Genomic DNA, 25883 nt, shown 5'->3' on the forward strand with positions numbered 1-25883 from the left:
ATATCTTGTTTATACTATATTAAAAAATAGTATGAGATAGGGGCGCCTGCCTGGCTCAGATGGTTAAGTGTCTGTCTTGGGCTCAGGTCTTGATTCCAGGGTCCTGGGATTTATCTAGACTGTTTCAGGCTTCCGTGCTCAGCGGGGAGCCTTTTTCCCCTTTCTTCCCCCGCGCCCCCTCCCGTCCTCACCCCCATCTCTCTCACATGTACCCATTCTCTCTCTGTGTCTATCTCATAAAATCTGTAAAAACAAAAACAAAAACAAAAACAAAACAAAGTAGGAGATAACTTAAAATGCATTATGGCTATGATCTAGAAAGAAGTCTTTTGTTAATGATTTTAAATTTTTTTTTTGTTTTTTTTTTTTTTATTTATTTATGATAGGCACACAGTGAGAGAGAGAGAGGCAGAGACACAGGCAGAGGGAGAAGCAGGCTCCATGCACCGGGAGCCCCACGTGGGATTCGATCCCGGGTCTCCAGGATCGTGCCCTGGGCCAAAGGCAGGCGCCAAACCGCTGCGCCACCCAGGGATCCCTGTTAATGATTTTAAATTGTGACTTTACCCTTAGGTTTTATTTGCTGTTGGTGTTAAAAGTAAAATTGTAACTTGTCCTTGAACTTTTTCATAGTATATTCAGAATCGCTTTACAGGGACTTCAGTCCCATTTGTATAGCCCTGAAGCATTTCTACTGCAATCTCCTTTTCCTGGTTAGCTTTCTCCTTTATGTGACTAGCTGTCTGAAATTTTAAGTTCCAGGATTTTTGAAAACGAAATTCATAACATTTTTGTTTTGTTTTTTTAAAATGCTAGCATTTTATTGCCTGTGAAGTAGAGTACCATTCTTTGTCTTCATCACACATACTTGCTTTGTTGTTCTAACCAGGCTGATGTTGAGTTACATGGTACCTAAAAGAGCTGCTGAGGGTAAGATTTCTGTCTATTTTAAGAACTTTGTTCTTACTGGAGTTGGTGTAGGGTGGTAGAAGAAGGGCTGGGCTAACATGGGCCTCAAGAGTTTGAGATGATTATCTGTGGGGTCATTTTCCCTGGGGCACCCCCATTACCTTAATAGTCTGCTTTCTTATGTTCTGGATTGTGTTTGAATTCATCAGAGGGTTTGGTAAACCTATCAGTCATTCTTGCCAGGTTTTTGCTTGAGTGTATATAATGTACATATTGTGTTTTATGTATATCTGTGATGTACTGCACCAGTTTTATGAGCATTAATTTAAGGTGACCACATTACTCATGTGAAATAGCAAATAAGCATTATTAGGCCCATCCCAAACGAACGATTTCCCAGTGAAGGCTTTATTATACAGTATTACTCTGATTTAAATTATGGGCAAACTTTTGTTCTGAAAAAAAACGTCAGTGTGTTGTGTCTTTTTTTTTTTTTTTAAAGAAAGCTGCTTTCTGATGTGATAGTATAAAATACTTTAAAAATTAAATTTAAAAATAGTACTTGCCACGACTGTAGTGCTAATAAGTTTGAAACAAAACTGCCAAATTAATTCTGAAATACCTCGTATAAGCAAAATTTTACCTGTGTAAGCAAAAATCTATTTGACTTTTAAGTTCTTTAACTTCTTTGGGGTACCTGGGTGGCACAGTATGTTAAGTATCTGACTCTTGGTTTCAGCTCAGGTTGTGATCTCAGGGTGGTGAGACTGAGCCCTGAATGGGGGTTCTGTACTCAGTGCAGACTCTGTCTCCCTTTCCTTCTGCCCTTCCCCTGTACGTGTGTGTGCGTTCTTGCTCACTTGCACTCTCTAATAAACTTTAAAAAAATAAATTCTTTAACTTTAAATGTGCTTTAAGAGTATGTAACATTCCTTTTTGATCTGTCTCCTTTTTTAAATTTTCCTGGATCTTAATTGTGGTAATTCTTACCCTTTTCAGGTACAGACTTCTGCCCCATTAAGAATTTAAAAACTAGAGGGCAGCCTGGGTAGCTCGGTGGTTTAGCGCCACCTTCAGCCCAGGGCATGATCCTGGAGACCCGGGATCGAGTCCCACGTCGGGTTCCGTGCATGGAGCCTGCTTCTACCTCTCCCTGTGTCTCTGCCTCTCCCCCCCCCCTCTCATAAATAAATAAATAAAATCTTTAAAAAAAAAAGAATTTAAAAACTACGAACCCTGCACTAAGAGAAATATGCATGTACACACAGCCCTGCACACACAATTTGTTCATCTATACCTGAACCTCTGATCTCAAATTGCCACTGGTGTTGAAATTTTATCCTCAAAGACTCCTGAATATATCAATGTATTTTTGCCTCAATACCTTTGAAAGAACCTGGAGTAAGTTTAATTAGTTGCAGTTGCTTCACTCTACTCTTTGAATACTATACTCCCTCCCCTTCAATCCATATTCAAAAATAACACAATCTGGGTATGAAAGTACAATTTTACTTTCAAATCTATATTATTTACAGATTATATTAGATATATTTTAAAACATTGAACCCGGCACCCAGGTGGCTCAGTCAATTTAGTTTCTGCCTTCAGCTCAGGTCATGATCCTGGAATTGAGCCCCACATCTTGTTCTCTGCTCAGCAGAGAGTCTGCTGCTCTTCCTCCCCTTCTTCCTCCCCCTCCCCCTGCTCGTTTTCTCTCTAAAATAAAATCTTTAAATAAAAATAAAACATTGAACAAGAGGAGAATACATAACATCACACATGGTAGAGAGTAGTATGTATATATTAGAAGGATCATTAAAAATAAGGATTATTAATGGAATGAGGGGATTTTGTGGTTACTAAAATAGATATCAAAATTAAGATGCTAGCATGGAAGAAATCAGAAAATACAATCACATCTCATTTAATATGTTTGCTGTTATCTTCTGGTTAACCATATTTGGTTAACAGGGAATTAACCAGAAAACCTTTTCGTTGACAATCCTTGTTGAAGGTTCTAAAAATATATCAGTGTGTTTTCTTATGTTAGTAGAGAATTTTAACCATTCCCTACTCATTTCTTAAGTATAACCACACCTTTGTGAAGCCCAACCTGTGGCTTGAACTCCATGATCCTAAGATCAAGAGTTGGGCTCTTAACTGACTGAACCACCCAGGCACCCCTGCCCCCTAAAAAAAACCCTTAATTCTTTGAGGTCATCTTTATGAACATAAACTGCTAGACTATTGAGCTGAATATATGACAATCCTGAGGCAGCTACTTCCTTACAATCCATAGTTTTGTCTTTCTCCTAAAAGCATATAGCTGTAGTATGATTAAGGTTATGTTCCCCCATGTTACTTTTATTGAACATTTTACAGTATGCCCTAGAGGAAATAAGCATAGTATCTAGACAGTGCTACTTAATAGAACTTCCTACAACAATAGAAATGTTTTATATTTGTATTTTCTAGTATTGTACTTATTAGCCAGATATCTGTTGAGCTCTTGAAATGTGATTTATGTGACAAGAATATAATTTTATAATTTTGATTTAATCTATATTTAAATAGCCATGTGTAGCTTGTGGCTATTATGCTGGACAGAGTAATGTAGATCCTGATCCTGAGTCTGCAAACTTATTACTTATATAACCTTGATTGAATTAGTTAACCTCTGTATAAAATATGACTAGCATATACCTTTTAGGAACATTATGATTCCATTGGTCAATGTATAAGCATTTAGCATAATGCCTGGCATGAAGAGTAAGAACTTAATAAATATTAGACATTATTACCTTAATCTATGTTAGATATTATGCAAGTATCAAGGGAAAACAAAGATGGGAAAAATGTAATTCCCATGCATAAGACAGTCAGTTGCATTTCAAGTGGGCCTTGCTGAAAACTTTCAACAGCGAGGAGCTTTGATGTGGTGGACACAATCGGAACAGCTGGGATGCTTGTCCAGGCAGAGAGGCTGGTTTTTCATTTTTAATTTGTAATAGTAATCTCTGTGCTAGAAATTTCAAAGTCTCTCTAAGTACAAAAAGCTAAGTTCTACTCTAAAAGTTTTAAATTATTTTACTTATGAAATTCTGTTTTAGCCATCTAAATTATATTTTGATACTGGCCATAAAAAATAAAGTTTTAAACGTTATATGCCTTATTTTTAGTGCATTATATAGTCTCATTTAATTTTAGAACATAACCCTTTATGCTGTAAACCTATAAGTTATTATCTGAAATCCCTGAGGTTAGATCTGTTTTAGAATTCTAAGTTTTTCAGATTTCAGAGAATAGTTTAGGATATATAACTTCCAGACAGGTGTTACTATTCCACTAATGAAACATATTAAAAGGAATAAATAGGGATTCACATCAGTTCAGATTATACCTTCCTACAGATGGATTATGAGAAATTCTGGCTGTTTTCTAAAATTTCTGAAATGTGGAATTCCAGATAATTCCTTCTGTTTATATGTATCCTCCCATTTTTGTGCAGCTCTTATTTGTGGAAACTCTATTTATATTCTACTTATATTATCTGTACCGTTTCTCATGTTCTATCATTTACCCATAATAAAATGGCTAGTGTTGATTGCGAACTTGCCGAGCTTGCCTTTATTATTTCTCTTATAGGGTGCAAGGTTTTCATGATGACTCTTTGCTCACTTTATTTATTGCTAACTGCTATACTCTGTAACTCAGACAGCAGCAGATGCCCGGGGAGTATTTCTTGAATGAACGACTCCACCTGCAGATACTCTGAAAACTTTATTTTTCATAGCCTCTTACATGTCATGAGGTTTTTCTAGCACACTAGGGTGAAAGGCAGGACAGGGACATTAGTTTGTATAACTTGTTTTCTGTGTGGTTACATGATATTCTGTAATTCAGATAGGTATACAAGAAAGCTATTATATTGTTATTGTGCATGGTGGGAATGATCATCATTGGGGTCAGCAGTTAATGATGCACTTACATGGATGTGTGGATATTTACTTCATTTCCTTGCTAGATTTACTGTAAAAACTTACTTTGTTTTCTTTTCCATACTTACTGTAATAGTGCTCCCTACTTTTGTCTGATGGGAAGGCCATCTTGTAGGAATTGGGAGAATTGAATAAGGCTCTGACATTGCTGGTATTACCTGGGTTATAGTGGGAAGGCAGTTTGTTTTGGGATCTTGGTATCCTAGTATCAAAAGTTTATTTTGTTTATTTAGAGGGTGACTGGGTGGCTCAGTAGGTTGAGCATCGAGCTCTTGTTTTTGGCTCAGGTTTTGATTTTGGTGTTGTGGAAGTGAGCCTCTTCTCTTGTTGGGCTCTGCACCCAGTGGGGAGTGTGCCTGGGATTCTCACTCTCCCCATTTTCCTCTGCCCCTCCCCTGGCGCATATGTGCACGGGCTGTCCCTCCCCCCCCCCATAATTAGTAAATATTTATTTTAAAGGTTTATTGTTTTATTCATGAGAGACACACAGAGAGAGGCAGAGACACAAGCAGAGGGAGAAGCAGGCTCCTCACAGGGAGCCCCATGCAGGACTCGATCCCGGATCCTGGGATCACGCCTTGAGCCGAAGGTAGACACTCAACTGTTGAGCCACCCAGGTGTCCCAAGTAAATAAATATTTTTAAAAAACGTTTATGCAGAAGGTAAAAGTTGAGCTGAGTAAAATTTCAAGCTAGCAGAGTTTTCATTGGCATTTGATTATCTCCTTTAAGCACTCAGCTTACTTCTTGTCCAGGGAAGCAGTGCCCTCAGGCATAAAAAAAGGTTCCCCAACTGTGTCACCTAAGTTCTCTGCACTGCTCCTTTGTCCAGAGTCAGTACTCCTTTCACTATGGATTCCCCTTCTCTTAAAATTCTGTGGTCAGCTGAAATGTAGGTATGGAAAAAATCAGTCTGAAAATTACAGATAATGTAGGGAAGAGATTTGGAGCAGCATAGCCTTCCCCTGTGTCTACATATCTTTCACTGAGGATTTCATCTCCATTTTAAAGTTTAAATAAACTTCAGAGGACAGTTTTGCCCTCCCAGATTTCCCTGACTTGTCTCTTATCTCTTTCTCCTTAGCATAGCCCATAAAATTCTTAAAACCGTTTTACTTGCCCCACGCCCACCACTCCCCTATTGTTTGTTTTCTCTCTCGGAGGTTGGGATTCAACAGATCCTTTGTCTGCACTTCTGCCTCTTTGTCTGCACTTCTGCCTTTGATAGGGTTTTGTCCTTCTTGAACCTTGTGATGGTAGATCCACCTCTGGACAGCCTTGCTTTGTATAGAACTCAGTAAACCAGCAAGTTGGGGGGTAAGGTCACTTCTTAAGTTTGGTATTTGATATTGGCTGACAATGTAAAGGTACGTCAACAGGGGTGTCTCAGCTTTCTTCCTTAGCCAAAGTATTAGATAAGAGAGTCAAATTTGGAGAGTCCTGGCGGTGGGGGGAGCGGGGGAGCCTTAGCACAGCATTATGAACATGGCACATAAATTGTTCTTTCCAGCTAGAGAAAACTAGAGACATTGAAGGTGCAACTAACAGCCTGGATTTCTACCGGTGTCCCTGGAACTGATCTTACATGAACGTTTTTAGACCGATTTATACTAAGGTTTCATCTTAACTGATTATAATTCCCTAGAGAATAAAACCTTCTAACATTACATATTTTACGTGTATGCTGTGCTCACAGAAAGTGTGCTGCTGATTAAAAGATTATGCATTCTGGAGCTAGTCTCCAAAGCTGGATAAGAGACTCAAGACCATGCGTGAAGGGATATTTATAATTTAAAACGAGACTGGAAGTCTCGAAAGAAATTTTATGACTTAGGACAAAAACATCAGGATTTCATTTTGTCAACATTCTCTTCTTTAAAAAAAACATTCTCCTCTAGAAGCCACTATAATGAAAGCCTTTTGTGGTTTGTTCTGTATTTATTGTGTCAGTCAAAAAAATATATTCTAATGCACCAGGATCACTGACTTATAATTCATTAAATATGTATATCTGTATAGCATTTCTCACATTGTATTTAATTAACCAGATTATTTTTTTTTAAATGTGTACCATTGCACACTTAGATCACAGCCCAACTATTGCCTTGCAGTGTTTTCTTTTAAGATTTTATTTATTTGAGAGAGAGTGAGCATGTGAGTACAAGTGGTTGGGAGAGACTCAGGAGGGGGGGAGAAGCAGAATCCCTGCTGAGTGTGGAGCATGACATGGGCCTTAATCTTAGGACCCTAAGATCATGACCTGAGCTAAAAGCACGCTTAACCAACTGAGCCACTCAGGTACCCCATGTTGCTTTGCAGTTTAAAAGGAACTTGAAATTATGTGCTAAAAAAATAGTTTTTAGGTAAGACTGTGTTGAGTATCTAGAACATAAAGAAAAGGCTGGACTCTTGTTTAAAACATAGTCTCTCTGTGTGCTAACATGTTTCACCAACCTTACAAGACAGGATTATTTTGCAGCAATATGAACTTTGTTGCCACAACTGTCCCAAAACTACTAGCCAAGTATCCCTTTAGTATTCTGGGACCCCAGATCACCTCTCACATGAGGTCACAAAATATTTCTTTCATTTTCCTCTGTTCCTCCATCTCTTTGGTAGTGATTTACTGGGATGCCATTTGAGGCCAGGGCCTTTTTCACCAAGGCTGCTACTTCCCTCAGGGCACACTGGTGCCTGTAGTGTCTTGAAATTTCTAAGTGTGAACCTTTACACTGCCAAAGTGACAGCACTGTATTCTTAGAAGAAATGTCCCCAAAGGAATGCTTTACTCTCTCCCATGCTTGAACTTCATAGCCTACTGAAAAGCCATTCTGTTAGCTCCTTATAGCTACCTTTCTCTGTAGATCCAAGTAGGAATCCACGGAAATAATGAGGTTGGGGACTAATACCTGAAGCATACCTTGCTGGTAGTAATTTCCTTCTAATGCCTGGCAAAATCTCTTCTCTCCAACTATTCAGGACCAAAACCCAATCAACCAGCCAAGCAAACTTCCTGTAGGACCCTCCACCGCTTCATGAGACATGCTTAGAAATCTGAATTCCACCTTAGGTTCAATGTAGGATCCCGAGCGCGTTTACTTAAAGATACTAATAGTTATCAAAGACGCAGGGATTTCCAGAAAATCAGTTATGTCATGCTGTTCTCCTCACACCCGCTTACTTTGCTCTCCATTCACCAGATTCTAGATCTTATCCAAGCTGTGACCATGGAGCACAACAACACAGCTCTGGATGTGTTGAGAAACCAGACTTTCTATTCCTTGGTTGTAACCATCCCAGTCTGGCTTAATCTTATTCATTCATATATAATCTCATTCATCTATGGAAAGCAAAACTAAATAACTTAGAACATCCATTTAAAAAAAATAATTTATTCATAAGAAACACACAAAGACACAGAGGGAGAAGTAGGCTTTCTGTGGGGAGCCTGATGGCGAGACTTGATCCCAGGACGCCAGGATCTTGAAGTGAGCCACAGGCAGATGGTCTGAGCAACCCAGGTGCCCCAATTTATTATTTCTTGTCCCCACCAATTAAAAATGTTTTTTTTTTTTCTTCATGCAGATGCAGAGTTTGCAGGGTGGTACAGAAGCCATAGCCCGATTGGATCAGTTAGAAGCTGATTATTATGATCTGCAACTTCAGTTGTATGAAGTACAGTTTGAAATCCTGAAGTGTGAAGAGTTGTTATTGACAGCACAACTGGAAAGCATCAAAAGACTTATATCAGGTACATTGTGCATTCAACTATGTAAATCCAGAAAAAATTGAATACATAGAGAAGATAGATATATTTGTCAGCTATATTTCTTCAAACTGTTGAGACTAAAAAAGTTTTAACATAGAACATTTTAGAGGAGCTCTTAAACTCCAGTCATTTAGTAGACTGAGCAGTATTATTAGCTTTGTAAAATACTCACTTTGTAAGGTTGTTACAGCCAGAAAATTTTTGAATTTGGAGGATGATACGTAACAGTTACTGAGCACTTAAATAAATACATGCCAGACACTGTTAAGTACTTTCTAAACACACTCTCACCCGAGAAGGTATATTTCCTAATAATCACTTTTTTACAGAGAAGTTAAGAGGTCATGAGTTCAAGCCCCTTGATGGTTGTAGAGCTTATTGGGGTTGGGGGCGGCGGGAAAGGAATCAGGTACTTAACCAGGATCAAACTGAGTCTTTTAAAAAAAGTTTGTGGCACCTGGGTGGCTCAGTTGGTTAACGGTCTGCCCTCAGCTCATTTCCTGATCCTAGGGTCCTGGAATCGAGCCCCATTGGGCTCCTTGCTCAGCAGGGATTCTGCTGCTCCCTATCCTTCTGCCAGCATGCAGCTCCCTCCACTTGTGCTCTGTCAAATAAGTAAAATCCTTAAAAAAAAAGAAAAAACAGAGGTTACAGAGCCAATAAGTTAATTAGAATCTTGTTCTGTCTGACTTTGTAGCCCATGCTCTTAACTCTACCTTTCGTTGTTCTTCTGTTACAGAAAAGAGAGATGAAGTGGTATACTATGACACTTACGAAAGCATGGAGGCCATGCTGGAGAAGGAAGAGATGGCAGCGTCTGTGCACTTACAGAGAGAAGAGCTACAGAAACTTCAGCAGAAAGCACGCCAGCTGGAAGCAAGACGTGGACGGGTTTCAGCCAAGAAAGCCTACCTCAGAAATAAAAAGGTATAATAGGTATTTATTGAATAGACAGCCTTAATTTTAAACCTTGCTTTTAGTCATTACTTAGTCCTTGACCTATATGTAATAATTCTAACCCATCTGTCACTAAAATTTGCATGTTTGTCTGTCTAAGATTGTATTATTTGACAGAGAGGTAGAAAGAGTCAGAGTACAAGCAGCAGGAATGGCAGAGAAAGAGGGAGAAGCAGACTTCCCTACTGAGCAGGGAGCCTGACACAGGGCTCGATCCTGGGACTCTGGGATCAAGACCTAAGCTGAAGGCAGATGCTTAATTGGCTGAGCCAACCAAGTGCCCCTAATACTTGCATGTTTTTTTTAATTAATTAATTTATTTTTTAAAGGTTATTTATTTATTAATGAGAGAGAGAGAGAGAGGCGCAGAGACACAGGCAGAGGGAGAAGCAGGCTCCATGCAGGGAGCCCGAGACGGGACTTGATCCCGGGTTTCCGGGATCACACCCTTTGCTGATGGCGGTGCTAAACCACTAAGCCACCGGGGTTGCCCTACTTGAATGTTTTAAAACTAAGAGTTACCTCTTCTCAATCCTCAGGCCATTATATTAACATGTAGTTTTCTGAAGAAAACACATTAGGATAGCTAGTGATTAGGATAGCTAGTGAAAACACATTAGGATAGCTGTTTACCTATGATACTCTGAAAAGTACTGAAAGTAACTGTGCTAAAGGCCATGACTGTAGGAAAGTAAATGCAGCTCCTGGCTCATTAATTATTTTTTTAATTTTAAAAAAGATTTCCTTTATCCACCTAAGAGAGAGAGCACAAATGGGGATAGTGAGAGGAAGAAGCAGACTACCCACTGACTTAGACAGTCTGATGTGGGGCTAGATCCCAGAATCCTGGGATCACAACCTGAGCCAAAGGCAGATACTTAACCCGTTGAGCCACCTAGCAGCCCCCTACCCCCCTCCCCGGCTCACTATTTAAGAAGCTCAGTGCTGTTCAACAATTAAGTCTTGGTTTTGACCTCAGTCTTGAAGGAATTGTATAGATTAATTTAAATCTGAGGTAGGAGAAGTCACCCCCAGAGGATCTGCTGGTTTATACCAGCAGCCCCAGATCTGCCACAACCCATCACATCACATAGAATTGGGGGTTCTGAATGGTCTTGCCTTCCCCCATCCTTATTCCCCATACCTCCAAGCCTACCACTTGGGGTGACAAGTCTGCAGAAAGGAGTGGCAAAAGATGGTTGGAATGAGTATAAATTAGAAACACTAAGTCATAAAAAGAAAGCTAATGAGAACATGAAACTATGCCTCTCCATGTAACATCGTTCTGTAATCCTTTTCTCCATGTCAACATATAGTCACAGGGTGCTTGTTTTATCCAGCACCCACCATAGAATTTCATGCCCAAGTGTAGTTCTGATTGTAAATAAATCATATCTTGTCTCTCCTCTTGAAAAAACAAAGACAGTCTCTGGCTATACCATGAGGACTTGAAGTCTATGCTTTGTGATTGGATTTTTTAAGAATAATAATAGAAATAGCACTATTCTTTATGCATTTTTATATTCTTTAATGATATCAGTAATTAAATGAGATGATAATCTTTTACCTGAAGTCGAAAAAGCTCCAACAATCAAAAGCGTTCTCAGGCTTGGTGTGGTGACAACCCAGATCTGAGCTGAGAGGAAGTTGTCCCTTTCATAGTCCTTTTGACTTTTCATGTATTTCACTGCAAAAATGGTACTATTACTTATAGGGTGCTGCTTCAGATCCTGCTGGAGTTATTGGGTAATGTATACGCACCATGCCACCTCTGTAAAATCTGAAAATAAGGGATCTATATTCTCATTTGATAATCAAAGGAACTATGGCTCCTGGTAGTTAAGTAAATCACCCAAGGAAAGGCAGGTAGTTAGGCACAAAGGTAGGATTCTGTCTTAGTTTGTATGATTTTTTTTTTTTTAGAAACCTGATCCATTGTATCACTTTATCATTTTACTTATATATAATATCATCTTTGTTATCCTTTAGAGACTGTCCTAAAGAGGTTAATTTTAGGGTCTATACTGTTAGGCAATAGAGTCAACCCCATGTGGGTGGATGATACAGTTGCTTTATTTATTAATTTTTAAAAGATTTTATTTATTCATGAGGGACAGAATGAGAGAGAAAGGCAGAGACACAGGCAGAGGGAGAAGCAGGCTCCATGCAGGGAGCCCGATGTGGGATTCGATCCTGGGACTCCAGGATCACCCCCTGGACCGAAGGCAAGTGATAAACTGCTGAGCCACCCGGGCATCCTGATACAGTTGCTTTAAAATACAGTTCTGACTTTTTATTTTTAAGGTCTCTTTTCACTCAGTCTCTGACCTTAAGATACAAATTTCATAATACTATTTAAGCCACTCCAGGCAAATCATGTTCTTCAACTCATCAAAGTTTAAGAATACAGACTTTAAGCCAAGAGTTATATATCCTTTCTTGCCCAGACTAGTTTAAAGAGTACAATAAGACTTAGAATCCACAGACTTCACTGCTAAAAAAGAGCTTTGAGATTATCTAAGGACACCCTCTTCCACTCTGTCTTGCTGCATCCCTCCCCATTAAAAAAAAAGGATTCTAGAGAAGTTAATACCAATTTTTTTTTTTTTAAAAAAAGATCCTAATGATTTGTTTTATGCTGCTTTAGTACTCTAGATGAGAAGCCAGAGGTGGCTTACTTGATGTTTTGCTATGTAGATATATGTTAAGATTAAAATTAAACCCAATAAGATAAATTCTGGTGTGATGTTTTGAGTCTTTCAGGTTTCACTCTATTAAAACACGTTTTATGTATTTATAGGAAATTTGTATTGCAAAACACAATGAAAAGTTCCAACAGCGCCTTCGGAGTGAAGATGAGTATAGAACCCATCACACAGTACAACTAGTAAGTTTGGACTCTAAAGACTTAGAAGAAAACTTTGATTTTTAGATGTCTCAAAGTAAATAAGATTGATAGAGAATAAGAAAATGTGAGTAACTAGATGTTAGCATTTATTCCATATATGTGTATATGTGAACTTATGTAGTTCAATATATATCCATACATATATATACATTACTTAGAACAGTTTTACACAAATTGAGTAGATGGTATAGACAGTTCCTATAAACCTCCACACATGCACACTGTCTGCTAACCAAAGAGTGCTACCTTTGTTACAGTCAGTGACTCAGCACTGATACATCATTATCACTCAAAGTCCATAGTTGACATTGCAGCTCATTCTTGGTAGTGTATATTCTATTGGTTTTGCAAATGTATAGTGATATGAATCCACCATTATAATGTCACACAGAATATTTTCACCATCCTCAAAATGTCCTGTGTTCTACCTATTGATCCCCGCTCCCCTCTTCAATCCTCTGGCAACCACTATCTTTTTACTGTTTCTACAGTTTTGCCTTTTCTAAAATGTTCAATTGGAATTTATGTAGTCTTTTCAGATTGGCATAACTTACTAATATGCATTTAAAATTCCTCCATGCATTTTGTTTTTCTTTCTCCATGCACGTTCATGGCTTGATAGTTCATTTCTTTTTTAGTGCCGGATAATATTCCATCATCTTGGTATGCTGCAGTTTATTGATTCACCTACAGAGATAGGTTGGTTACTCCCAACGTTTGGCCATTATTAATAAAGTTGCTATAAACGTTCATAAAGGTTTTTGCGTGTACTTAAGTTTTCATGTTCTGGATAAATTATATCAAGGAGCACTATTGTTGGATCATGAGGTGAGAGTTGATTTGATTTTGTAGGAAACTGAAACTGTCTTTCAGAGTGGCTATACCATTTTGTGTTACCAGCAGTGAATGAGAGTTCCTGTTGCTCCACATTTTTACCAGCATTTGGTATTGTCAGTGTTTTTGTTTTTAATTTTAGCCATTGTAATTAGGCATGTGGTGGTAATTGATTGCTTAGTTTGCAGTTCCCTAATGTTATATGATAATGAGCCTCTGTTTATAATGCTTTTTTTTGTCATCTCTGTCTTCTTTACTAAGGTTATGTCCATATCTTTTGCTGATCTTTTAATTGAATTTTTTAAATCTGTTCTGGTTAACAAGCCTTTATCACATAGGGTTTTTGCAAATATTTTCTCCCAGTGTGTGGCTTGTCTTCATTCTCTTGACAGAATCTCTTGCAGAAGAGAATTTTATTTTAATTTAAAATTCTATGTTAATGAAGTCCAGATTAGCAATTCTTTCTTCATGGGTTATACTTCTGGTATTATATCTTAAAAGTCCTCCTCAAATGTAAGGTCATCTATATATCTCCTATGTTGTGAGAGCTTTAAGTTGCATTTTACATTTAAGTGTTTACATTTAAGTGTTTGATCTGTTTTGAGTTAATGTATGTGAAGGTTATAAGCCACAAGCCTTAAATGTGAACGTCTAGTTGTTCCAACACCATATCTTTAAAAAAACAAAACAAAAAAAAACTTTCATTTCTCCATTGGATTGCCTTTCCTCTTGGGTTAAAGATCAGTTGATTAAATATGTTTGGGTCTGTTTTGTGCTCTGTGTTCTTTTATATTGACTAGATCTTTTGCCTCTCCAAAGCTAGTCAGTAATCAAAAATCAATCAGCAGTTTTAGCACCCGCCTTCGGCCCAGGGTGTGATCCTGGAGACCTGGGATCAAGTCCCACATCAGGCTCCCTGCGTGGAGCCTGCTTCCCCCCTGTCTGTCTGTCTGTCTGTCTCTCTCTCTCTCTCTCTCTCTCTCTCTCTCTCTCTGTGTGTGTGTGTGTGTGTGTGTATGTGTGTGTGTGTCTCTTATAAATAAGTAAATAAAATCTTTAAAAAAAAAGCAACTGAGATTTTGACTAAGATTACATCACATCTTTGGGTTAATTTTGGAAATAATTATACTTTAACACTATTGAGTCTTCCTATCTAACCAAGGAATAGCTCTCCATTTATTTAGATCTTCTTTGATTTCTTCTGTAAGTTTTATAGTTTGCCTCATATAGATGCTATATATATTTATATGTATACCTAAGATTTATATCTAAATTAGTAGATTTGTGCCTCTTTCCTTTTTTGGTGGTAACATAAATAGTTTTTATTTATTTTTTTTTAATTTTTATTTATTTATGATAGTCACAGAGAGAGAGAGAGAGAGAGAGAGAGAGAGGTGCAGAGACACAGGCAGAGGGAGAAGCAGGCTCCATGCACCGGGAGCCCGATGTGGGATTCGATCCCGGGTCTCCAGGATCGCGCCCTGGGCCAAAGGCAGGCGCCAAACCGCTGCGCCACCCAGGGATCCCACATAAATAGTTTTTAATATTAAACTTGAGATGTTCATTGCTCTTATATTAAAGGCAGTTGACTTTTACATGTCAACCTTTTACTCTAACTGAGCTGTAATCACTTACTAGTTCCAGGAGTTTTTGTTTTTCTGTTGGTTCTTTTAGGTTTTCTACATGAACAGTCTTGTCATCTGTGAATGAAGTCAATCTATGTATCTTTTATTTACTCTTCTTGTTCCATTATATAGGACTTCCAATACGGTGCTGAAAAGAAATGGTGAGAAAGGGGACATCTTTGTCTTTTCCTGATCTTAACAAGAACGCTTCTAGTGTCTCACTGTTAACTACCATGCTTAGCAATAGGTTTTTTCGGTAGATATTCCTTATCAAATTGAGCAGGTTCTTCTCTATATGTGATGTACTGAGATCATTAGTTCATTTTTTAAAAAATTGTATTAGCTTTCTTCTACTCCCAGCATTGCTGTACCTCATTATGTCTGCAGTATATTATCCTGATAGTAGTCTTTTCAGACACACGTATCTTAGATTACTCAACCATTAATTTTGATTTCATTGAATAGAAATATTGACATGACAATATCACTATATATGCTTTAGTATCACCCTAAAGGCTAAATGGCTTTAATATGTATTAATCCTGTAAGCTCTTTTTGGCATATGTGTAAGTCATTCCTTACTCTTGATTTTAAACACATAAAAGTAGCCAAACTACCCATAAAACTGTAAGATTCATCATTCTCCAAGAAACTATAAATAACAAAATTATTTCTTGTACTTTTATTTTTTATGTTTAAAAATATTTTATTTATTTATTCATGAGAGACACAGAGAGAGATAGAGACTATAGGCAGAGGGAGAAGCAGGCTCCCTGTGGGGATCCTGATGCGGAGCTCAAACCCAGGATCCTGGGATCACAACCTGAGCCAAAGGCAGATGCTCAACCACTGAGCCACCCAGGTGCCCTGTACTTTTATTTTTTAATGTCCTTTTCATAGATCATAAGTTACCTTGTAAAGGATAATGGGCCAGCCTACCAGAGTAATAGGAATGCCCCCTATCACCATCTGTACCTGTGCTGTCAGATTGTTGAGATTCCATGCTTAGTTGTTACTTGCTTTAGGAAGATGTTGGCTTCTGATGAAATACTACTACTTTGGTAGATGTAGTAGCTAATTATTTTGTTAGAATGAGTATCAAATCCTTTTCTCCAGGAGTTTTTTTAAGGCAAAGAAGAGTAAAAAAAAAAAAAAAAAAAAAAAAAAAAAAAAAAAAATCAAGAAATTGACATTTGAGGGGATCTCAAAGATAAATGTCATCTGCCTTATATATTTTTTTAATCTTTTTTTAAGATTTTATTTATTTATTCATAGAGATGGATGGGGGGAGAGAGAGAGAGAGAGAGAGAGAGAGAGAGAGAGAGAGGCAGGCAGAGACACAGGCAGAGGGAGAAGCAGGCTCCATGCAGAGAGCCTGACGTGGGACTCGATCCCTGGACTCCAGGATCTTGCCCTGGGCTGCAGGCGGCGCTAAACCGCTACGGCACCGGGGCTGCCCTGTCATCTGCCTTATAATTCTGCCTAATACCAGCTTTGGAAATGCTAAGTGTGGAAGAATGAGCCCATTAACCATCTCATCTTTAATATGCCTAACTGTAGGAAAAGGCATATTTGGCCTACATTAAATTGTTGTTTTTTAAAGTTAGCTTTGAACCACCTTTATTAAAATCTCTTGGGGGGGTTTAAAATGCACATTCCTATATGTTAACATTATTGTCTGAAAAATTTCTTCTGGAAATCCTTGCAAATTAAATATTTAACGAAGACTAAGGAAGTCTATTTTAATATTTGTCAGAAACTCTCTAAAACAGAATAAAGAAAATGTAAAGCCCCCCTCTCCCCCCTTTTAGAGCTGAGAGACAAATTGAGTAAGAGAAGGAATGGTGGTGGGGAAACAAGTCATTTTTTCCCTCATTAAAAAAGTGCATTCTTGTTTTATGTAATCATACTAATAACTGAAGGGTTTCACTTCAAGAAAGTACAAACAGAAGACTTAAACAAGCTGTAGTGTATGGAAACTGATCAGGACTTTTAAGACTATTTTACTTAAAATGGTTTTCTAAAAACTGTTTTTGACAGTTTTCAAAAATTGAGATATTTTACATATAACATTGTGTCAATTTAAGATGCAGGGTACTGTTTTGATACATTCCTATTGCAGTATGATTGCCATTGCTAACATCTGTGGTATCACATAATTCCTTATAGTTAAGATGTAGTCCCTTAGCTACACTGGTGTTCATAATAGTTTTTTTTTTTTCTAACTGAAGATTTTTTAAAATTGAAGTGTAGCTGACGTTACATTAGTTTCAGTTGTACAACATAGTGTTCTGACAGTTCTATATATTATGCTATACTCATCACAAATGTAGTTGGCATCTGTCACCACACAGCACTATCACAGCACCACTGACTATTCCCTGTGCTGTACCTTTTATCCCCGTGAGTTATTCATTACAGAACTGGAAGCCTATATCTTCCATTGCCCTTCACCCCCTTTTTCCCACCTGCCCACCTCCCTTTGCTCTAGAAACCACAAGTTTGTTCTTTGTACTGACGGGTCTGTTTTCTGCTTTTTTTGGTTTGTTCATTTTGTTTTAAGTTCCACATGTAAGTGAATCATGTAGTATTTGTTGGACTTACTTCACTTAGCTAATACCTCCTAGCTATATATTCATGTTGTTACAGATGGCAAGATCTCATTCTTTTTTTTGGGCTGAGTAATAATACTCCATTGTACATATCCATCTTTATCCACTCCTCTTTCAACGGACACTTAGGTTGCTTACATATGTTGACTCTTGTGAATAATGAATGCCGCAACAAACATAGGGATGCATATATCTTTTCAAATTAGTGTTTTCATATTCTTTGGGTAAATGTCCAAAAGTGAAATTACTGGATCATTGGGTATTTCTAGTTTTAGTTTTTTGAGGAACCTCCATATGTTGTCCACAGTGGCTGCAGAATTTACATTCCCACCAACAGTGCACAAGAGTTCCTTTTGTTCACATCCTCACCAACACTTGTTATTTCTTGTCTTTTTAAATTCTAGGCATTCTAACAGGTGTAAGGTGATATGTCATTGAGGTTTTGCTTTGCATTTCCCCAATGATGAGTGATGTTGAGCATTTTTTCTTGTGTGTGTTAGCCAATTGCATATCTTCTTTGGAAAAATCCTCTGCCGATTTTTAAAGCAGATAGTTCTTATTTATCTATCTATCTATCTATCTATCTATCTATCTATCTATCTATTTATTTATTTTGGGGGTGTAGAGTTGTATAAGTTCTTTATTTTTTGGATATTAACTTCTTACTGGACATATTATTTGCAGGTATCTTCCATTTAGCAGTTCACCTTTTTGTTGTGTTAATAGTTTCCTTCACTGTGCTGAAGTTATTTTATATTGGGGTAGTCCAATATAAAATTTGGTTTTGGTTTTGTTTCCTCTGCCTAAGGAGACCTGTATAGAAAAGTCCAAGAGATTACTGCCTGTGCTCTCTTCTAGGAGTTTTCCTCCTTTTCAGCACCTCCACCTCTAACAGGGTCAGTTTCTTCCTTGGTGCTTGACAGCTAACTCGCCAGCTCTGTTGAACATGCCTACTCTTCTCACTACCACATACACATCCCTGCTTTCCTAGGGTTTAATATAGGGTCTGGCTGACAGGTAATTAGTGTTTGATATGAGAATGGAATTTCTTTTTCCAGCTGCTTCTCCTCTACCATATTACTCTCTTAGATGGTATTTTAGCATGTTATTTTTTGTAAAGTTTTCTTGTGCTTTACTTAGTATTTTCTGATTTTGTCCTGTTACCTAAATAAGCAAGGCAGTTTTTTTCCTGAAATATAGAGTATCTTGATAAGTGTAAAAATTTTGATCACGTACCAGATTTTTAAAAGCATATTCTAAACTCCTTTACTGTGTATTTGAAAATTCTTCTATTATAAGCAATTTTAATTAGTGGTTTGCAAAACTGCTTCTCAACCATTCTCATACATTTAAAAAATCCTTATGTTTGTAAAAAGACATAAATGATCACTATAAAAGATTAAATGAATACAGGAAAAAGTTACAAAGAAAATCAAAACCAGAATAGATTATCACAATTTCTGTTCCTGAGTTTGATTCCTCTTAGAGTTAGATTTCACTGAGGTACTATTTCAGGAAAGTTTCATGGTTACTATCTATTCTGTGTTGTGGCATGTTTGGGGATGCTTGTCCCTTTCCTAAGCAAGAGATCATCTGTCTAGGTCATAAATTAAATTTTCTCTCCATCAAAATTTTGGACACATTGTTCTTTCTTGTAGCATTGAATGTTGCATTGTAGAGGCCTGAGGTCTCCCTTCCCTCCACCCATTCTCCATGAGACTTGCATTTAAAACCTGTATACTTACAGAGTCTTTTGTTTATTGTGGAAGTCTAGTAACTTTACCAGGTGATCATTGTGCATCAGGGTTTCCTGAAACTCGATGTTCACTTTCAGCATGAAGATTCAAGTTATCCGTTAGATTTCAACATAATCATCCGAGACAAATGAAGCAGTAACTCTCACTAGAAATTGTCCAGAGAAAAGCTGGTGGGAAAGAAGAGAGGTAATAGAATAAGAGAATAATGGAAGATTGAATTTGAAAAGGACAAATGGAAGAGAGACAAGTTAATGACACCGGAGACCACTGTCCTCTTCACACGAAATTAACTGATCTTGTAGGAGATATCTCCAGGTTTTTAAAACAAAGCAGGAAATAAGGCATTAACTATTTATGAAGCTAGAAAGCCTTTTCATTTAATGCTTGTTCTGCAAAATGAGATTTAATTAGATGTCGTTTAGGTGACTCACCAGCACAGGGAAGTCCAGTATAGTTACTGTACACTGTCCTGTTTGTTTCAGGTGTACAATCTAATCATTCAACAATTCTTTTACGTTACTCAGTGCATTTCATGATAAGTATACTCTTCATCTACATCACCTCTTTCACCCATTCCCCCCACTCACCTCCCCTCTGGCAACCATCTGTTTGTTCTCTGTTATAAGTTAATCTGTTTCTTGGTTACTCTTTCTTCCGTTCTGTCTTTTCCTTTCCCCATTTGTTTCTTAAATTGCACTTTTGAGTGAAATCATATGATATTTGTCTTTCTCTGGTTTATTTCAAATGCTCCTCCGCCCCCAACTGCTGATTGTATTGGTTGAACTAATGTGCAGTATCTGAATCCAGGCCAGGTTGTTGCTGATTTTATTTTTATGTTCAACTTTTCTATTTAGTAAAATATAGCAGCTATAAGTATTTTATACTTAAATTGGTTAAGCCAGAAACCCAGATGAAACATTTTTAGTTCAGTGATATTTGATTTTACTTGTCAGAATAAACATCTTTAATTGTAGGTAAATGCAAAAAACGAAACAGTATTGTTTTTCTCCTATCATTGTGAATTTTAAAACTATACCAGTTTTTAATAGAAATCAATTTCATGCCATTAAAACACTTTGTTAAGCAAAGTGAATCATTCTTTGGAGTTACCCATTTTACTTATTGGGGGAACTTTTTTCCCCAATTAAGAAAAATGAACGGGACACATCATAATGGAATTACTATTAATTTTTTACCAGAAGAGAGAAAAATTACATGATGAAGAAGAAAGAAAAAGTGCTTGGGTTAGCCAGGAGAGACAAAGAACACTGGATAGACTTCGAAATTTTAAACAGGTAATATAAAAGTATGATCAATTTATTGTTTTTCATTGCTTTTTAAATAGCTACATATACACTCCTATTGTAAGATTTTAAGAAAAACTTTGTTTTTTCCTCTATTATTTAGAAAATATAATTCTTGGGAATGGGTTAATGGGCAATAAGTAGGGCACTTGATGTTATAATAAGCATTGTGAGTTATATGCAACTGATGAAACACAGTTGCACCCCCAAAATAATAATACACTATTTGTTAATGAAATTGAATTTAAATAAAACCAAAAAGAAAATTATTTTAGGGGTACCTGGGTGACTCAATCGGTTAAGCGTCTGACTCTTGATTTTGTCTCATGTTATCTCAGGGTTAAGATTGGGCCCTGCGTCTGGCTCTGCTCTTGGAAGTCTACACTAGAATCTCTCCTCCTCCTCCTCCTCTCTCTCTCTCTCTCTTTGTTACACACACACACACAAATAAAATCTTAAAATAATTTGCCTTTTGTTTTAATGTTTGATTAAAAGGCTACCTTTCTTCCACTTGTGGATTTCTTGTTTCTGTTTTTGTTTTTTATTTTTATTTTTTAAATTTATTTTCTTATTTTTTTGTTTTTGTTTTTTAAAGATTTATCATTTATTGGGAGAAAGAGTGGGGGCAGGAGCAGAAGAGGGAGAGAGAATCTTTTTTTTTTTTTTTTTTTTAGATTTTATTTATTTATTCATGATAGACATAGAGAAAGAGTCAGAGACTCAGGCAGAGGGAGAAGTAGGCTCCATCCCAGGAGCCCGACATGGGACTTGATCCCGGGACTCCAGGCGCTAAACTGCTGAGCTACCCAGGGATCCCCGGAGAGAGAGAATCTTAAGCCGACTCTGTGCACTGAGCATGGAGTCTGACTCTGGGCTCAGTTTCACAACCCTAAGATCACGACCTGAGCCGAAACCAAGAGTTAGTCGTTTAATTGACTGCATCATGCAGGCATCTCATACCTATAATCCACTTGTGTACAGCATTAATATTTTCATGCTATTGGTCTACCACTTCAGTAGCATAAAAGTAATGGTCGGGGCTTCTGGCAAGCCTGGATTCTTCTTGAGTTTTATAAAATTCACAATTGACTATCCATTTCAGGTATCACCTTGTTATTAATACCACATATAATAACCTATAGTAACAGTCTACGGCAGTGACCCTGGCATAATTAAAGTGGATCAACTTATATGAGAAAGGGTCTGGCAGTTCTCTTGCCAGGCTAACCCATGGCCCTGGATTAATGCTAGGTTTTACTATAGTAAAAGACAGATGGAGAGTTCTGTATATCATTACTCAAAAAAAATCTTCCCTCTCCATCATAAAAACGTACATATTGTTTCAAGAGTATTTTATTTTTTATTTTTAAAGATTCATTCATTCATTCATTCATTCATTCATTCATTTATGGTAGACACAGAGAGAGAGAGAGGCAGAGACACGGGGGGGGGGGGGAGAAGCAGGCTCCATACTGGGAGCCCGACACGGGACTCGATCCCGGGACTCCCCGATCGCGCCCTGGGCCGAAGGCAGGCGCCAAACCGCCGAGCCACCCAGGGATCCCCTCAAGAGTTTTTTAAATGCCACAAGATGGTTTTTAAAAAGAACATTAATTTTTAATTTTTTTATTTGTAAGTATTTGAAAATGCATGTAAGAAACTAACAGTTTCATAGCTTTCTGTATACCAAAAGCATTTATGTTTCATATTTTACATTGCTATTATTTTTCATTTAAATTAATAATTTCAGGGGCACCTCGGTGGCTCATTTGGTTAAGCATCTGCCTCCGGTTCAGGTCATGATCCTGAGGTCCAGGGATTGAGCCCCACGGTAGACTCCCTGCTCAGTGGGGAGTCTGTTTTTCCCTCTGCCATTCCCCCTGGTTGTGCGCTCTGGTTCAATCTGTCGAATACATAAAGTCTTAAAAAAATAATAATGTCAGTCATTAAAGTTCTTTAAATGAATTTAAAGTTATTTAAAGATCTTTAATCTTCTTTAAATCCCATGGTAATTTTGAACAGTTGGTTTCTTAAGTGGATAAAAGGAGACAGAATTTAATAAGCAAAAGAGTTCAGTGATAATTGTCAAAAGGTATTATGCTTTGGTATTCTAGTCATCTGTATAACTTTATTAAAGAACCTTCTCCAAAAATCACAAAAGCTTTAGAATACCATCTTTCATCTAAAGGAGGAAATAAAATGTTCATAAAAATGTTTTAATGTAATCTGACCAGTTATAATACCTTATTGTGAGACTTTAGGACTGTGCTAGCCAAGGACACTAAAAACAGAATGGATCATAAAATGTGGACTGAAGGTTTCCCAGGAACACGTGGGATCCCAGTTATGCTTGTTTGAAAAATGTTTGCTCATAAAATATTTTAATGTGATCTGACCAGTTATAATACCTTCTGATTTTTTTAGAGATACCCTGGCCAAGTCATACTTAAATCAACCAGATTGCGACTGGCTCATGCAAGAAGAAGAAGCACAGCCAGTCCTGTGCCCTGTGAGGAGCAGTGTGACTCTCTGCCAGGGGCGCTACAGGTAGAAGATAAAAGTGAAAAGGTGGAGGAAGGAAGAGGCAAGTTTGAGTCATCACAGAAAACAGAAGCCCAAAGCCTCGCACAACTTGAAGATACTTCATTAGCACAACTTGAACCCACTTCATTACCTCTCAGCGGTGTTACCTCTGAACTGCCACCCACTGTTTCTCTTCCACTTTTAAATAATATTGACCTCGAACCAGGTTCTGTTACCATAGCTCCACTTCCCCCACCTCTTCCTCCAACACCACCTCCACCACCACCACCACCACCACCACCTCCCCCACCACCACCTTTGCCTGTTGCTAAGGACAACTCCCTAGAGACACTGGAGAAGGGTCTGCCTAGGACAGAGGGGAATGAGAAGAGGATCCCGAAGTCTGCGAGTGCCCCCTCAGCACATCTCTTTGACAGCAGCCAGCTAGTCAGTGCCAGGAAGAAGCTCAAAAAGACTGCAGAAGGTTTGCAGAGGAGAAGGGGTAAGTTGAACAGACATTTTCGTATTCATCTGTTGAATAAAGTGAGGCATAATCAAAGGACTTATATTTCATAGGACCCTACAAAACTTAAAACGTTATTTTATTTTTGGACATTATTTGATAGCAAACAGTTTTCAGGGTCACACCTTGGTGGAAATCCTACCAACCCACATCAGCAAATGTGTATATACACAGACGTGTATCACCCTGAGCTCTTAGGGATATTTTAAAAACTATATATTTTGAAGTGATGCTTGGTGTATCTGGTAATACATAGTAAGTGGCTCTTTCTGTGTTAAGGGGAAAATCTGATTTTAAACCTAGGAGATACAGGAAAGGTTTTCACATCAGAAAAAAACAGCTGGGCAAGAAAGACTATCACACTAGGATCACACTGATAGGACCATTTAACATCTGGTCACGTGTTTATTGAGGGCTTTGGTATGCTCTGTATAAAAAAGCAAGGAAGTATGGAAGAGGAACATAACTTATTGCATGTCAGATTTGCCTTTAGAAAGCTGTTTTTGAAAAGAAAAAGGAATCCTGGTCTGTACCTTTCATTGGGAGAACATTACATAAAAATGATTTAGATATTAAATTCTAAGAAACCATTCTGTAAAACCATTCTGTAAGCATTCTGTAAATTCTATCTTGTAACTGGAGTAGAATTTTGTATGTAAAATAACTAAGTGGAAAAATCAATAGCACCATAGTGCAGGTACCTGGCTGGCTCAGTTATTAGAGCATGCAACTCTTGACCTTGGTGTCCTGAGTTCAAGCCCCATATAGAGAGCAGTTTACTTAATAATTAAAAAAAAAAAAAAAAAAAACTTAAAAAATTAACACAGTGAATCAAAACTTAGTTCTTTAAAAGTACATTTATAACTCAGTGTCTGAATTTAGATTGAGTTGGTGCATTATGGAAATCCTTTGGTTGTCTCACCCATGATATTCCCAAAGACCACCTTCTAGCTTGCTTCTCTCACATGGAAAATAATAGAAATAATAACTTGGAATTGAAGTGTGGCTGTTGGGGCTTTGCTTTCTCAAAGAGCATAACTGGGATCCCATGTGTTCCTGGGAAAACCTTCAGTCCACACTTTATGGTCCATTTTGTTTTTAGTGTCCTTGGCTAGCACAGTCCTAAAGACTTAGAGGTTGCCCGTTCAACTCTCATCGTGATCTTAACTATAATTGTTCTTTCTCGTTTGTAAAGTGAGTTCACCCATGGATGAGGTGCTAGCTTCCTTGAAGCGTGGTAGTTTTCACCTGAAAAAAGTTGAACAGCGAACTCTGCCTCCTTTTCCTGACGAGGATGATAGTAATAATATCTTGGCACAAATCAGGAAAGGGGTAAAATTGAAGAAGGTACAGAAGGAAGTTCTGAGAGAATCCTTCACGCTTCTGCCTGACACAGACCCTCTAACACGGAGCATCCATGAGGCTCTTAGAAGAATCAAAGAGGCGTCCCCTGAGTCGGAGGATGAAGAGGAGGCTTTGCCTTGCACAGATTGGGAAAACTAACAAGTAAATCATCCCTACTTTCTTTAGTAGCATTTGGTAATATAGGTTTCATAGTAGATGATGAAATCTGTTAAATTTTATGGTTGGGTTTATTTATTATACAGCTCACTTATAGAATTGATCATGGATTTGTAAACTTTAGGTTTTGTGTAGTTTCTTGAAACTTAACAGTAAAGCACTTTTCAAGAAGATACCTGGTATGTAAATGCTGTTTATATCCTGCTCATTAATAATTTCTACAGTATAGATATAGCCCGAATAAAGAGGATAGTTTCATTCCAGTGAAGTGGCAGTCTTATTTCTTGCTTTAAAAATAGAAAAGGCCTTTTTTGAGTGAAGCATTTCAGGTACAACCTGTTAGGTATATTGAATTTGGATGTCTTCTTAGCTTCCTACAAAGGAATTTTCTGAGATCAGTTTATAAAAATTATTGCATTGCCTGATTATCTAGCTTTCCAAGCCTTTAAAATGAAGGTCTATCATTTTAAGGCTTGTCATAATTGTTGCATGTTACAGATAAAGTTGCAGCTAATATAATAAATATGTAATAAGTGTTTCTTATTGAGTACCCCTGTAGGTTCTGGTTATATATACATTTGGCATTCTCCTAAAGTAATAGAGTTGTTACTGAGCCACACTTAGTAAGATAATTATGTAGTCCT

The 25883-nt window shown here is 37.6% G+C and overlaps 1 protein-coding gene across 1 annotated transcript in view; it reads left to right on the forward strand.

Annotated features, from left to right (window-relative positions):
- The window catches only part of JMY (junction mediating and regulatory protein, p53 cofactor), a 102338-nt gene that overhangs the window by 67657 nt on the left and 8798 nt on the right, over positions 1–25883 (forward strand). The window contains exons 5-10 of the mRNA XM_055342211.1: positions 8492–8657; positions 9415–9602; positions 12433–12519; positions 20568–20663; positions 23097–23697; positions 24914–25224. Coding sequence (XP_055198186.1) covers positions 8492–8657; positions 9415–9602; positions 12433–12519; positions 20568–20663; positions 23097–23697; positions 24914–25221 — 1446 coding nt within the window. The 3' untranslated portion in view covers positions 25222–25224. The remainder of the gene's footprint in view (positions 1–8491; positions 8658–9414; positions 9603–12432; positions 12520–20567; positions 20664–23096; positions 23698–24913; positions 25225–25883) is intronic.

The sequence above is a fragment of the Nyctereutes procyonoides genome, unplaced genomic scaffold (assembly GCF_905146905.1).
Source record: "Nyctereutes procyonoides isolate TBG_1078 unplaced genomic scaffold, NYPRO_anot_genome, whole genome shotgun sequence".
In the NCBI taxonomy this organism is placed as follows: domain Eukaryota; kingdom Metazoa; phylum Chordata; class Mammalia; order Carnivora; family Canidae; genus Nyctereutes; species Nyctereutes procyonoides.